Source organism: Lytechinus variegatus, chromosome 11 (genome assembly GCF_018143015.1).
Source record: "Lytechinus variegatus isolate NC3 chromosome 11, Lvar_3.0, whole genome shotgun sequence".
Classification (NCBI taxonomy): domain Eukaryota; kingdom Metazoa; phylum Echinodermata; class Echinoidea; order Temnopleuroida; family Toxopneustidae; genus Lytechinus; species Lytechinus variegatus.
Genome location: NC_054750.1, coordinates 29,549,041 through 29,565,587, shown reverse-complemented (window position 1 = coordinate 29,565,587; position 16,547 = coordinate 29,549,041). Strand labels below are relative to the sequence as shown.

The window sequence follows — 16,547 nt, the reverse complement described above, 5'->3', positions numbered from 1 at the left end:
TTGACAAAGGGAACATCAAGATTCATTAACTATACACTTCAGGCAATACAAAAAATGTTGGTTAAAAAATATACCATGGGGATGCACCCTATCACAACTTCTTTTTTTGCCAGCTGCTTGGGTTGATATGTCATCTCTTTCATAGAAATTCTGAATGCCTGTATGTAAGGACATCATCATTTGTAGAGTACCAAAGTGATGTTAGTTGTCATGGTGTAATGGCGGCCTGGTTCTAAACAAAATAACCTGGGGCCATTTCATAAAGCTGTTGTAAGTTAGGAGCAACTTTTCAGAATGACTAGTGATCCTTTCTTATATGCTAAAACATTGCCAATTTATGATGACATTTACCACAAGGATCATCGGTCGTTCTTAAAGTCGCTCTTAAGTTACGAAAAGCTTTATGAACCAGTGCCCTTTTACGACTATCAGAATGATGGTAACAACCAAGGACAACACAAATCATTATTTTTGCAAATACAAATGTGTAAGACGATCATGCAGCTGCGACTAGGTTTAGAACTGGCGATTCGATGTTCATGACATTATGACACCACCCTTTGGTCCTCTTTAAATGTGCATGTTCCTTTCTATTGGCAGGCGGCAGGAATGATTCTGAGAAAACTTGATTGCAAGCTTCTGAACAATTTTTTGGCATTTACAGGGGCTTTAATAGCTCTGCTCATGGTAGCCTTAAATGCATCTGAGGACTGGTGCTCTTATTTTGACAGGATCCAGAGGGTCGCTCAACTACAAAATTCGTGACTGATGGGACATTGACATAGGTTTTAATAGTTTCCATGGAACTACGTGTATATACCAAGTTCACATCATATGTAAAACAGTTGATGCACACTCTAAGGGGACAAGAAAACCAAGAGAATGATCTGGACCTAAAAAATGACTAAAAGCTAGGGTGAAACAAACCCAATTCACCTGCACTCAGCTTTGCATTTTAGCGATCATATTCAGTTTTCTCCTTCTTTCTGGACTGGGCACACAATGCAAACTTATTTTTTGTTGTTCAATGCACTGCCTTTGATATTCAGACTGTTTTTTCTGACAGTCAGCATACTGTTCTCCAGCTTTTAAGCATTCTTGTCTCTCTCTTTGCTGTCATGGACAGCTTTAAGGTGGCATGGTTTACAAACTGTATATGTGACTTATGGGACATGTGACTTATGGGACTGAAATGTATGTCCCCCCAGTATAGCTATTTCAAGTCCAATACAGATGCAGCTTGATTTGTTGAAGCAAGCATGTACTATGGTAGATAAAAAAGTCCAATACTTGTCTCCAGGAGTCTATGGCAGCATATGAGGAAAACTTAATGCTCAAAACTGTGACTTATGGGACATCAAACATACACACCTTGAAATGTATTTTGTGCCTCATAGTTTCACTGCAGCGTGTAAAACAATACAGCTAATGGTAAATTATTGCTTGGAGGTCACATGGACAGTGGGATTTTTCATCAGCACCCTTTGCTTGCCAGGAGCCAAGGATGGGTGAAAGTTGTACATTTTCTATGAAATCTTAGTACCACAATTCAACAGAGTGTACATTGCGTATTTTATGAATGAATGAGGGTATAGTAAATATAAGTGTGTTTTTGTAAACCTTAAACTGTATACTTATAAACAGTATAAACAAAATTGCTCCGAAAAGAAATTTTTGAAAATGGAAAAATGCAACATTTGGCTGGAATTGACCAACAATGAAATCATCCAAAGTGTGTGTAGGTAACACATCAGCATCTCCTAGGATGATTTATGAGGAACAATGAGATTACCACTCCCCCCTCCACCTATCATTCCTTTCCACGCCCCCCCCCCCATCATCTGATAGATGCATAGCTGATATATCAGCATCTCCTAGAAAAATGAACAATGAAATCACTCCCTCCACCTCCACCCCCCCCCCCCCTTAGCCTACCACTCCTAACCCCTCCCCCTTCCTACTCTGATTACTAACTACCTTGAATGCAGCAATGAAATCATCTGATGTGTGCGTAGCTGATATGTCAGCATCCCCTAGGAAGGTTGTCAGAGGAACAACAAAATCAGCTGGTAGCTTAGCGGTCGGAAGACGGGTGTTACGACCAGGAACATCACGTCCAGGATCAAAACGATCTAAAGACACGGTCAAGCCTTCTTCATCTAGGAAGCAAGGACAATGATGAGAGAACTACATGTAAATGCCTTCCTTGGTTATGCATGTAATAGAGGGCAGTTTTCTTTCAATAATTAAGTCAGGCTATGACCTGTGCATCCGTTCACGAAGCTTGTCAGCATTGTTCACTTTCGAGGTCACCCCAGCAAAAATGGATTTGAATAGATATATATAATTCAAACAAGCCTAACACTGAAAATTTCATCAAATTCAAATATAAATATAAAGAAAGTTTGAAGTTTCACTGAGATTTATGAAATGTTTATAGCACATCCTAGGCCCCGTAATACACAGGTTAGCGATTAATCGGTAAATGAAATGGCCCCGCGTAGGAACCAATTAAAATTGATCTTTTAAATTAGTGATTAAACATTAACATTTGTGTAACTGGGCCCTAGTCACTATGAAAATGAAAGAACCGATGGCATCACCCACTCAATATTTCTCTTAATATTTTATTATGATCAGAAATATGGAATGTCGCAATTTCTATGTCACATTTGAGGTTGATTAAGTTTTCAGTATTATACTTGTTTGATTTTTCTCTGTTCATTCAAATCAACTTTTGCTGGGGTGGACTTTAACTTTAAGGTAGAGAGAGCTTCTCCATCAGCCAAACCAAATACATGAATGTTAACATTTCAGTTTCACTCTAAGACACCGTTCTCGCTACCTTCCTAAAACTAGTCTAGTGGAAACTAGTAATGAGAACGGTTGAAGCGATCTTCCAAACCGGTTCATGAAACCACCTCGCAATGAACCGTAGTTTTGAAGATCACTTTGCCTTGTCAAACTTGTTTTAGCGCGAGGACACAACTGTTCTTCATGAAGCGATCTTCGCACATTTTGAGCATGCTTACTCTGCACAACAGGTGTAGAATGCCTACGCTGCGGTTTCAAATTTCGTGCAAAATGTGTCCCCCACTTCCCACAGCAACAAGATCGCTTTGCGTGAAGTGATTTTGAAAAAACACTATTGTGTGATTAAATGGGAACGCTAGCAAAGCGATCTTCCAAACTGGATTCCTGAACTGGTTTCGAATAAACTAGTTTAAGAAAGCGTAATAATGGGGTCTAAGTCACACTTTACTCTTTGTGAACACCCCCAGAACACTATGAATTGTTCAAAATCATGAAACAGACTTCAAGAAAATAATCACCTTCAAGTGCATTCACACTGGTAGATAAAGGACTTTAAATTTAACTTCCTTGTTTTGCCCATTATGGTAATCGATCAAACTTGCACTCTCCCTCAAATCATTTATCACTGTAATGTGGAGCGTTGTGGCCCAGTGGATTAGTCTCCAGACTTTGAAAAAGAGGGTGTGGGTTTTAATCCAAGCCATGGCGTAATTTCCTTCGGCAAGAATTTTATCCACATTGTGCTGCACTCGACCCAGGTGAGGTGAATGGGTATCCGGTAGGATTTATTCCTTGAACGCTTTAGTGCCTGTTAATATGGGGGCTTAGCTACAGCCAAGTAAATAATATAATAAGTATCTAAGCGCAGTTGAGTATATGCACATAGTAACTGCGCTATATAAATGGACATATCATTATTATGATACATCGGGGGAGCCGGGGAGCGGTTTCATGAAAAGTCTTGTCAGTGATTTTATTCTCTGTAACATGTTATCGGTCAATCAGATGCAAGGGTGTTTAATAGCTTGTAACGGTTGTCAGTGAAAATCACTGATGAATCTCTTCATGAAATACTCCCCCCTGTTTACCTGGATCTACCGTGATTGTTCCAACCAAGAATCCATGATATGGTCGACTATCAGCTTGAAGGGCATGCCTGTGAGCTAGCCGTACTGCTGCTTCAGATACGCATAGAGATATATTCCTGAAATAATACATAAACATCAGTCAGATGCCATATAAGGGTCGGACCTCTTTATCTTTTGAAATGAAAACTTGACAGGTCTTGCTTATAGTAGCAACTAGCAAACTAAAAAAGAGTGCCTGTTGGAAAATCAAATCGGAACAATCGCACTGTAGATGTTCGAAATTCAGTTTCTTTCCTCTAAGTCCAGAACGATTGAGAAGTCTAGATTCACTTTAGTTTCATAAATTTGGTACCAGGAGACATATTGTACAATGCCAGAGATCAAAGATACTAAATATTAGAAAAAGATAATCATTCAACTGTTTACCCATCATTTATTCAATACCACCCCCCCCCAAAAAAAAAGTGGAATGTTAAAGAAAAAGGATTTCTCACCAATGAAAAAGGGGAAAAGAAGGAAAGGGAGAGGGGGAAATGGAGAAGGGAGGAAATGACATGGAGATAGATAGATACTGTAAACGCTGTTATTTTCGCGGGATTAATTTTTTGCGCTCGGGCGGCTTCAAACATATTCGCGGGTTTTTAAATTCGCGCTGCACACTCCATAATCACAAAGTCACTTCCTTCTTGCCAACTCAGAATGGTTTTGATTAAAATTTCAGCAACGAAATCGTATTTTCTGATCATAATTTTAGCTCTAGGGCCGCATAATTCAACATTGTTTGATCTAATCATGAGCTTTGTGACATTTAGCGCAACTTTTCTTTGCGGGGCAGACATCGGGAAAGGCAAAACGGAGGCGCTGCTGGGCTGCTAGCTGCTGGCCTGGTATAGATGGCCGAGCACCGGGTAAGGATCGGGGGGACTACGGCTATTGGAAGTGCATGGGATCGATCAAACACGGGCGATCGCGACCCAACGTCTTCTCAAAAACTAAACAGATCTAAACAATTACCAATCATACAGCAAAAGCAATTTATATTTCAACCAAAATCACAATTTAAATACCGATCTGCGAATGTTAAAAAATTATCACATTGCTTTTAGAACAAATTCTCGCAATGCACATGATATTGGAGCTCAAGCTTGCTTGCGTAAATGCCGCCCTCTTTAGATCACATTGTGCAATCTCTTTGCCAAAACGATACAAGCAATGGAACCGCGATTCAAAACTTGCATTAAAATAGATGCTCATAAATTCGCGTGTTCTTAAATTCGCGCTCGCCGATCTTGCCGCGAAGTGCGAGAAAATTTCCACACCGCGAATATTTTCACTTTTACAGTAGATAGATAGATAGAAAAGGAGAAAAGGGAAAAGGCATGATACAGCAAACACATACCTCCTGTACATTGGATGAAGATTGATCGAAGAACCTATTGGAGTTTGGTCCCTGCATGAATGATAGAAATACCAATGAATCACTACAAACAAATCTGATAATGGCAATTTAAATTGTACATTAACAATCGGTATCATTAAAAGAGCCATCAATAATTTGGTATCATAAACTATAGAAGTTTTCAAATCAGTTAATATGTGCCTTCGGGTCAGAGGAAAGAGTTTGTGTTCATGCTATTTCCTGGTACAAACTGCCTGCACAAATCCTGCATGTAGGTTTGCCATTAACTTCAGACAGGTGATTAATTCTTAAGAATTTTTACAACACTTGTTTCTCTTTATTTAGTTTTGTCTTCTGTTCATTTGTTCATTTCTTAGAAGTACACGTATGCTAAAAAATTTTCAATCATTTTTTGACTTGCTTTGTCTGTTTAGATTTGTAGCAAGAAATATATTTTCTCTCCCCCAAAGAAAACTGGGAAATGCCATAAAATAATAAATCAACCTTTTTGTACAACCGCCCCCCATTTTTCTCAAGTCTTACTTCACTTCATAAACTGACCAGGTCATGGTTCTTTGAGTACATTAGACTGTCAAAAGAATAAGAAATCAGAGACACAAAATTCCATGAAGGTCTCACATCAGGGGATTGGATGTACATATCTTATGGCATTGCCCAATTGTTTCACAAATATTTAGAAGATTTGACTCACCAGAGAATATTCTTGGTCAAAGGAAATTTGAAGACATTTTGTTTAATTGAAGGCTTCTGCTTGTTGCTGCTAGGATGTTTAGACGGAGGAGGCGGAAAATATGAAGAGCGCGGATGAAGTCCCTGGACACTCTCCATCATCATTCACTTTATCTTGGAAAATAAAGAAAGTTTGAGACAGAAAACATATTCAGACAGGACAGTCCATTCATACATGTACTTACTTCTTACTTGATTAAAAACATAAATTTGATTGCTTTGTTTTGTTTTGTTTTTTAGTTGATTGAGTGTATCATTTTGTCATCAAATGCATGTGGTCTAGTGCTAAAAGCTACAGGTCGAAGCTCTATGCGGCAATGTCACAAATTTGCAAAGGCACAGGTTTGAATCATTGAAGGATGACATTATTTCAGTAATAAATGGAAAACAATATCATTTGTTTGTTTGAAATTACAGGCTTAAATGGCCTGGAAAATAGTGTTAAATGATTTTGATTATACTGAATACTCTAATGATGGTAGACATCTATTAAAGAGAATAATCATGCAAAAAAATGGTGACAAATGACCTTGACCTTGAAGAGAGAAAAGATGTGCTGTTACGTATGGGATGCGAAAAAAAGGCAATTTTTAAAACATATTTTTCACATTGAGAATTCTCTGAGTATTTCATTTGACAACCTATAACTTAGCAACACTCCAGGGGCCGCGGAACAGTTTTCAAAGTGGGGGGGGGCTGACCATGAAAAAAAATCACAATCATATGGCCGCTTCCGCAGCCCCTGCACTCAAGTATGAATCTAAGGCAAGTTTCATGTCATAAGCCAAAACCCTCTCATTACAGACTCTAATCATGAATTCTTCTAGTAGGATCCATGCTCTAATTAAACAAATTAATGACATGTTACATATGAGACAGTTTTTCCCTCCTCTCTTTCATATTTTCTTTTCTTTTTTTTCCTTCCAATTCTTTTCCCTTATTCTTTCTTTCCCTTCCTTCTTGTTTTTCTTCTTTCTTTGTTTCTTTCAAAGAATGAACGAAACATTTTCTTTCCTTCATTCTTTCTTACTTATTTTACTTTTTTGCTATCTCTCCTTCATTTTTCTTTCACACATTTATTCATCTTCCCTTCCTCCCTTTCTTTTTCATTCTTTCTTCATTAATTTTCAAAGAATGATGGAAACCTATATAGGCTATAATCTTTCTTGTAACCTCTCTTTCATCCTTCATTTTCCCCCTCATTTTTTCTTTCTGTCCTCTCAATTCATCCCTTTTTCTTTTTCTTGACCCTTCATTCTTTCATTCATCCTCCCTTTCTTTTCTTTATTTTTTTTACAAGTCTAACTCTAAAAAGTCTAACCTTTTGTGTAAATGAGTCTTTGACTTTGTAAGTTTGTTATCTTTTTTTGGCTTGGCCTTGGTCGAAAGGCATGTTTACTGTCTGTAACACTCCTAGTACCAATGAGGTCCAAACATTAACATGTATGGACCTCATAGGCGACATTACCCAAAAATATGGGTTAGACAATGCTGTTCTGATTTCCAACCAAGACTTTGGTAAATGTACGCCTTAATACAAATTGGAGTTAAGTGATATGACTTTCATTTGGTGGGGAGACATTAAAAGTATTAATTAAGTAGTTCAAATTAAAATAGATTATCATTAAACTTACATTTCAGGCCCTTTTTGTTGATTTTCGGTGAGCGTTCCACACAGCTGCGACGAGTGATCAACTCCGAAGTGATACGCAAACTGGTCAGCTGATCGGTCAGGTGATCGGTAGATTATCTTTTTGTCAGACGTTCATAATTTATGTAAAGCGTATCAATCTTCAGTATCTTGATTCCAAAGTATCAGTATTGCAGATAAATGTCATTATTGATTGGAATCAGTGGCGGATCGGGGGGGGTGGGGGTGGGGGTGAGCATTACTGGCGAATCGGGGGGTGGGGGTGGGGGTGAGCATTTCTGCCCGATCCCCCTATTGAGATTTGTAGTAAATATTTTGGAATTAAATACGTTGTTCATACTAGTTATGCGACCCCTCCCTTATGATGATCACAGCATTATTTGTAATGGGGATATTTCGTTCATAATTATTCTTGTCTCTTCTTTCTCTTTTTTAGCCTTTTTTTGCTTGTTAAAACCTTTTTTCCTTTTTTTTTTTGGGGGGGGCTCGCCAAATTTTACGTGGGTCAAAATTACCTTCATTTTTTTATTGACAATCTTTTTTTCATTTGTCCAGTTCTACGCGAGACAAAATTACCTTCGATCATTATTATAGTTAAAAACTTTTTTTTATTTTTTATTTATTTATTTATTTTTTTTTTGGGGGGGAGGTTGCCAAATATCACGCGAACGTTTTTCAGCTTTTACTGTTTTATTCGACTTATAATCAAATATTAAATGGGGCTTACCACAGTTTTTTTTAAAGTCAATTCATAAGAATATTCCTCCTCGGGATTTGAGCTTTCTTTCATGAAATATCAATTTTTTTCATGATTACCAAAAATACTTAAAATTTTTTATCGGTGTATGCCTATAAAGCTTTAGCTCATGCGTTGCGCCTGCCATATTTTAATGCTGATCAACTTTATGCTTTTAATGAATTCCTAAAAACAATAAATTCTCAGATCATCAATTTTGTCGCAATCGAATAATTTGATTGCGTCTCTCTATCAGTTTTGAATATTCATAAAAAATATCAGCTCGTGCTTTTTGCTCATAATATTTTGATTAGTAAATTCTTCTCTTATATAATCGAGTCGGATAGATAGATAGATAACTAGAGAGAGAGAGTTGGGGGGGGGGTCCCTCAGCTACTTGTCCTCGCTTATTTGTTATTATTTGTTATTATGCTCATGTTGTGAGAGCTTTGTGTTTTCACATTTTTTTCTTTTTCAACCTTTTTATTGTCTCGGAGCTTCCCTCTATTTCTTTACACTATATAATGTAGTCCTTTTTACCTCATTGTTTCAATCATTGGCGGCGGAAGCCCCAAATTTTAGGAGGGGACAACCTAAAAAATTTTGACAAGCAAAAAAAAAAGGCTCTCAACCCAAACATTTTAGGGGGGACGTAGGAAAATAAATTGACAAGCAAAAAAAAAAAAAAAGGTCAACAACAAATTTAGGGGGGAACGTCCCCGCTTCCGCCGCCTATGGTTTCAATTCTTTTTTTGTTCTCATTTCAATGAAAACATCATTATTAAACTGACGTAGAAGACTTTATTACGAAATTTTGACATTGTTTTGTTTCATTTGTTTGGCTTTCTTTTTTTCTTCTCCTCATCTTCTTTTTCTTCTTACTTTTTCCCTTTCCTTATTTTCTCTTCAGTATTTCATTCAGGTATCCGCCAATTTATACAACACCAAGCATATAGAGGCGGATAATCAGTGAGGGAGCATGACGGTGTGCCGCTCTAAAAAAAAAGGAGGAATATTGGAAGAAAAAAAAAAGAAGGGATGGGGAAAAAATAAAGAAAAAAAAAGATGATGATGGCAATGACGATGATGAAAATTATCTTGGTGATGATGATGGTTGTGGTGACGGTTGTGGTGATGATGATGGTGATGCTAATGATAGTGGTGATGATGATGATGACGAGATGTAATTTTGTTATTTTTTCTTTGAAAAAATTAAGTAGTGCAAAGTTGAATTCATTTAAAGTTTATTATGAAAACAGCAGAAAAAAAATTGGTATGCGTTCGAGGAAAATCCATCCCCCACCAATCTTTTTCAAAGGTAAGATTTTTTTTTTGCCGGGGGGGCCACTTCCATTCACGAGTGGATACCATGCGCGACCATGGGGTCTCGAAAAGCACCCTAAACACGTAATTTCCATATTCTGAAAATGCACCCCTTAACAAGTATTGGCTTGTGAAACCCTACCCTTAACAAGTATTGGAAACAAAACGATACTCTTGGCAAATATTCCCTGAAATGAACCCCTAAACAAGTACAGGAATGTTTTATTGTTACGGGTCCTTCGGTCGTCGGCTTTACCTTATTTGGTTTAGTACGACCCCACCTTCTACACCTCGCGCAAATCGGACTCTAAACACGAAGTGTTGGAGCAAAAAGGACATCCTTTATAAAACATTTTGATTTTGTTTTATCATCCCCGCAAATTAGACCCTAAACACGACGGTTTTCCTAGCGAATTAATAGATACCCTTTTTTCGTTATTTTTGTGTTTTTGACACCCTTATCACGTTACGTAGGTAACGTGCCCTATCGTGAAAAGGACATCCTTTTTACGTTTTTTTTTGGTCGCGCATGGTATCCACTCGTCAATGTAAGTGGCCCCCCCCCCCCCGGGTTTTTTTGTGACGGCGTAGGCCTTTGCAAGCAGCTATTATTATGGTAAAAAAGTAAATGAAATGTCAAGAAATACATGATAATGATTTTTATGGTACATTTTAGTAGGCCTATATCAATTCATACTTGTTATCAAAAAGAAAAAAGTGGGTCGTTACGGACCATTAAAAATGGGAAATTTGGGCATTTTATATTTAGGATAGAGCAACTGCTCGTTATAGACGTCACAATAAATCAAGCATTCTAAATTCTATCAACTCCATTTTTTGTCAAATAACACCTTCATCGATATTTTGAAATGATTTTTCTCATATTTTCATCATCTTTTTATCAGGGTGAAATTCCCCTTTAATTTACAAAACAGATTCGCAAACAATATCAAGAGTAGTGGGAGGCAAGGGTGGAAATCTAAGGTAGGGGACCAGGGGCTGGAAAACAGGCAAAAAAAAAACAAACTAACAAAAAAAAAACAAAAAGGAAGGTTTATCACCCCCAAAAGAAGGTCGTCTCGTCCAAAATACATGTTTTACTTCGATTTAAATGATGTAGGCCTATTTCTTTCCATCATATATAAAAGAACAAAAATAGTAGGGGGACATTTGATAATGTGCCCCTACTATTTTGGGTTAGGGGGAAGTGTCCCCCTGGGATTTGCGCCCATGTGGGTGGGGGGTGTTGCACCTCCTTTCGGAATCATTATGGAACAGTGTGAATAGTCGCTGTGATTTCGATCTCATAGTCATACCTATAAAAAAAATAGAACAGAAGAACGCCTTGACCACAGGCCAAAATGCCTAACAATTTTTCCGCGGCATTAGCGACTCTCGTAAGGGGCGCTCCATTTATAAATAAAGTTGCACGTGTAGCTGTCTATGGCGACAGAATCTATCGCAGAATTGAAGCCAGAACTCAGAAGCGTGGGAATTTTCAAGAAAATTCAAGAAAAGAACCGGTGAGTACCGATTTAACAGTACTAATCTAATTAGTTACATGTATTGAATTATAAGAATATTCAATTTTTCGTGAAACAAAGCTTAGTTCTAAGCTAGGGCGGCCCAAATGCGCGTGAGTGGAGTCCCACTCCCAGTTTCTTAACACGGGTAAGTATACTATTGTGTTGTCGCCTAGAGTGGTCTGTAATGACAATCACAATGTGCTTTGTAGATTGTCCCATACATATTTCATTTTGTGAATTCTGGTCCTGGCGAGGCGTAAGGTCATGGTTTTGGCATTTCCATGACCTACACGGCGGGCCGCGACCCCCGGCCAGTAATCAGACAATGTAATTAGTCTGGTCTGTTAGCGTCAAAAATGCCCTACTTGTGGACACGGTGGACAAAAGCATGATTTTTTCTCCAGACCTTTGTTTATGTATAAGAATTAAGAATGGGGTATGCTCCAAAAAATCTGGCTGCAGGAACAGTGAAAAAATGGGTGAAAATGTCAGAATTTATGAGTTCAGATTTGTCTGATATATAGACTAGCGCTAGTGCAAAACTCAATAGCAGTGCATTATTTTACATTGAATTAGTTCTTGAATTCAGACCCTTTTTTGAACAGATCTTCTGTTTGTCCTCGCATCTCAATGCACCAAATATCTGAATGAAGATGCTAACCAAGCCGAAGGGTGACGGTGGAGGGGGTTGAATGCTGGTGTGTGTGTACATATTTTGGTCTTGGGGTAAAGGTGTGCAAAACACAATTTTTGCATGTGTTGGAAATTGTGTTGCCATGGTAACAGTGTATTATTGCAAAAATAAGGTAAAAATCTTGCAGTTAGAACCACTTCCTCTGTTTTTAACCGATTCTCATGAAATTTGGCACACACATTGGTCTTGAGGTGAAGATGTCTAAGACACACTTTTGTGTGTCTTTCAGAAATCTTGTTGCCATGGTAACAACATATTATCTGGTGAAAATTGGGGAAAAGACCTTACAATTCAAACTGTTTCATCAGTTTTCAATCAATTCTAATGAAATTTGGCACACACATTGGTATTGAAGTAAAGATGTACAAGGCAATTTTTGTGTGTGTTTCCAAAATTGTGTTGCCATGGGAACAACATATTATATGGCAAAATTTAGGTAAAAACCTTGCAATTTGAACTACTTCATCAGTTTTTTTTTTGTTGTTGTTTTGAACAAATTCTCATGAAATAATTATGGCTCACACATTGGCCTTGAGGTAAAGATGTGCAAGAACCTTTTGTCAGAGAGTGCATTGCCTTGGTAACCACATTTAGCCAAAAATATGGGGAAAACTCATTGTGGATCAGTCTACTTCTCAGTTTTCAGCCTGTGCTCATAAAAGTTGACACAAATATTCATTTTGGGTAAAGATTCATATTCAGTATTAAAAGGGAATCAAGCCTTGGTCATAATGTTGTGTGCATGGAAAAGGAGAAAAATAAGAATGGTGAAAGTTTTACAGAAATCGGACAAGCGGAATATAGTTATGGTTGCTTTAAAACATGTACATGTATATCTATGTAAATTATTCTATTATGTAAACTTTCCCATAAGACTAGTAGTTATCAGGATTTTTGTTTTTCTCCTAAATCCCTATTCCATTGGCGCCGTAATATAAACCGGTAGTATGTTTTATGTCCTCATGAAAGAAAGATATAATTTGAAGTAAAACTTTTGAAAAAAGAAATTTTAGCTAATTAATTATTCCAGTACATGGAAGAGTGGTCCTTGCCTTCTTAAATTACTGTGACATCACATATGCGGTCAATTTGAAGTCTTCATGGGTATAGTGATTACCAATGTTTATAACTTTAATATGTTCACAACTTTGTTATGGTTTGTCCGATATTGTTCAAACTTTGACCTATAAACTTGTCTGATTTTTCATTTTCCTCTAAAAACAAGTGTTTATTTGGGTTTGATTCCCCTTTATAACGTCATATAATAGCGCAGGGTATTAATCACCTTCAATAATATTTATAGGCTTTTTTGGGGGGGGCGGAGAAGGTCCTTAAACTGACAACATAAAAATATAGAAGGTTAAAGGCCATGACCATGAGGAACTTAAACAGTCTTAAAAAAAACACCCCTTACATTTTTTATTTGGGGGGGCTTTAGAAAATTGCCACATAAAGATTAAAATGAAATTATAACGACTAAGGACTTAACCCCCCCCCCAAAAAAAAAAGGGAAATCCTTTACACTTCAGCATATTGATTTAAAGCCTCAAACATTCTGCTTTGAAAAAAGTTTCCGGTGTCCAATTAATCAATGTTTTATTTGAAGCATGAAGCAGGGGCTGTCACAGAAATATACTGAAAAAATTGAATGAAAGAAAATATAAGGCTAAAATCTATTGTGCACATAGGTATATTTTTGATATGGTATGTTACTGAGTCATGGATTTGCAAGTGAATTTCTAAAACAAGTGCAGATGTTTTTGTATGTATTTATATTTCTATAATAATTAGTTGCATGATGAAAGGTACACTTTAAAATATGTCAGAAAAAATGTACTTTTATTTTTTACCAAACAATTACTTAGAGAGAGACAGCAGACAGGAAACAGAAGGAGATGGCATGGTGAAGCTCAAAATCAAGAGTGATGTGAAAGTTAAAAAGAAAGAGTAGGAACGGAATATGAATATGAATAAAAGACTGAGTAGGAGAATATAAATAAACAATGGTTAATTAGGTACTGTAAACAATTTTTTTATCAAATCAGAATGCATTAAGCTTCAAATGAATGGTCTGAAGTGCAAAGGACTCTTCTTACCTTTGAAGGGGGGGGGGGGCATTTTCTGCTAAAAAGTATTATCAGCCCCCTATTTTTTCGGGGGGGGGGGTTAAGTTCCTAGTCATAATCCTTTAACTGTAATTTTAATGAGGTCATTTTCTAAAGACCCCACCCCCCAAAAAAAGAGTAATGTCTAGCTTTAAAAATGCATTGACCCCTGAGGGACAAAGGTGTAGACTGGTTTGAGCATGGGGAAGTAGAACTAAAAGTGGTATGGGGAGGGGTGCACATCTTGGGGAGGTGGAACTAAGGTTTGGAAAATCAGCTGTTGAAAGTAGAAGGGGTACACATTTTGTTTTGCTTGCCAGTGTTGGAACTCCTCTGCTTCAGCGGAAGGTTTCATATTCACCCAGTGTACCTCCAGCCTATATGCCCTTAAGGGGATGCGTTTTTTTAAGAGTGTTTTATCATTTTTATGTTTCTAATGGCCACTGCCTTTAACCTTCTTTGTCAGATTTAAAGGACTAATCCTGCCCCTTCTCCCCCCAACCCAGAAATATTAATGAAGGTGATTAATATCCCCACATTTTAATGCAGAGAAGACATTTAGAATTCAATATGAATCTTTACCCTAAGATGAATATTTCTTCCAATTTTTATGAGCACTGACTAAAAACAGGGAAGTTTGATCCACAATAAGTTTTCCTACATTTCTGGCTATCATATGTGGCTACCCTGGGGCCCGTTCCATAAAACTTTTTACCTGAGAAAACTCTGGTAAAAACTGAAAACTAAGGTTAGTCTGATTTCTGCCATTGACTTTAACACAGGGCAAAAACTCTGGTAAAAGCAACCAGAGTTTTCTCAGGTAAAAAGTTGTATGCAACGGGCCCCTGGTAATGCACTCTCTGACAAATGCAAAAAAAAGGTTCTTGCACATCTTTACCACAAGGCCAATGTGTGAGCCAAATTTCACGAGAATTGGTTCAAAACTGATGAAGTAGTTCAAATTGCAAGTTTTTTACCTAAATTTTGCCATATGATATTTTGTTACCATGACAACACAGTTTCTGAAACACACAAAAAGTGCCTAGTACATCTTTACTTCAATACCAATGTGTGTGCCAAATTTCATTAGAATTGATTGAAAACTGATGAAGCAGTTTGAATTGTAAGATTTTTTCCCAATTTTCACCATATAATATGTTGTTACCATGGCAACAAGATTTCTGAAAGACACACAAAAGTGTGTCTTAGACATCTTCACCTCAAGACCAATGTGTGTGCCAAATTTCATGAGAATCGGTTAAAAACAGAGGAAGTGGTTCTAACTGCAAGATTTTTACCTATTTTTGCAATAATACACTGTTACCATGGCAACACAATTTCCAACACATGCAAAAAATGTGTTTTGCACACCTTTACCCCAAGACCAAAATATGTACACACACACCAACATTCAACCCCTCCACCGTCACCCTTCGGCTTGGTTAGCATCTTCATTCAGATATTTGGTGCATTGGATTGAGATGCGAGGACAAACAGAAGATCTGTTCAAAAAGGGTCTGAATTCAAGAACTAATTCAATGCAAAATAATGCACTGCTATTGAGTTTTGCACTAGCGCTAGTCTATATACCAGACAAATCTGAACTCATAAATTCTGACATTTTCACCCATTTTTTCACTGTTCCTGCAGCCAGATTTTTTGGAGCATACCCCATTCTTAATTCTTATACATAAACAAAGGTCTGGAGAAAAAATCACGCTTTTGTCCACCGTGTCCACATAATTCCGCTAACTGACCAGACTAAATGCCCTACCGCCGGGGCACCGGCCATCGATCCATCTGCGCGGGCCGGGCCTGGCCTGGGCGCAAATTTGCTGTGCAGTGCAATTGGCCAGCTCCAGTCCGGTGCACTGCCCAGTGCATGTGCAGCAACGCAAACTAAATTCAGAACTTTTTAAGTAAAAAACTAACAAAATATGTCCAACACTACACTTACCCTGCAGACAGTGTCACTAAAAAATACATCGAATTCGATGGCGAACTACGCAACTCTCCATTTGGCATTACAGGATCCCAGAAACAGGTAAAATAGGTTGAGTTTACGGTAACGCAAAACAAGTTTACAGTTGAATTTCGCGGTTGCGTTGACGTCTTACTACTGCGGCTCCAAATCAACAAATTTGTTGAGAAAAAAAATCAGCCAGCCGACATTGTCGAAATTTTCAACATAATCCTATATGCCGGGACTTCATCAAGGTACAAGCATATTCAAAGAATATTAACATGATACATGAAAGAGATGTGGCTGTCTAAAAGAACTTAATGAAGGAAAAGGAACTATGCTTAAAAAATGAAAGAAAAATAGTCATTGAAACATAATAATGAAGAAAAAAAAAGACACACCCGAACATCCCAACACAGAATTAAAACCTTTGACTGCTCCCCAAACCTTCCGCCTCATTCACCTGGCCAAGTCTCCTCCACAAATTCCCTCTCAACC

General features: G+C 37.6%; 1 protein-coding gene across 1 annotated transcript in view; it reads right to left on the bottom strand.

The window, feature by feature from the left end:
• Positions 1–16,212, bottom strand: part of LOC121424107 (SCL-interrupting locus protein-like) — a 34,724-nt gene extending 18,512 nt beyond the window's left edge. Inside the window, exons 1-5 of the mRNA XM_041619705.1 lie at positions 16,044–16,212; positions 6,014–6,165; positions 5,302–5,352; positions 3,903–4,018; positions 1,978–2,159 (exon numbers count right to left, since the gene is read on the bottom strand). Coding sequence (XP_041475639.1) covers positions 1,978–2,159; positions 3,903–4,018; positions 5,302–5,352; positions 6,014–6,156 — 492 coding nt within the window. The 5' untranslated portion in view covers positions 6,157–6,165; positions 16,044–16,212. The remainder of the gene's footprint in view (positions 1–1,977; positions 2,160–3,902; positions 4,019–5,301; positions 5,353–6,013; positions 6,166–16,043) is intronic.
• Positions 16,213–16,547: the final 335 nt, after the last annotated feature.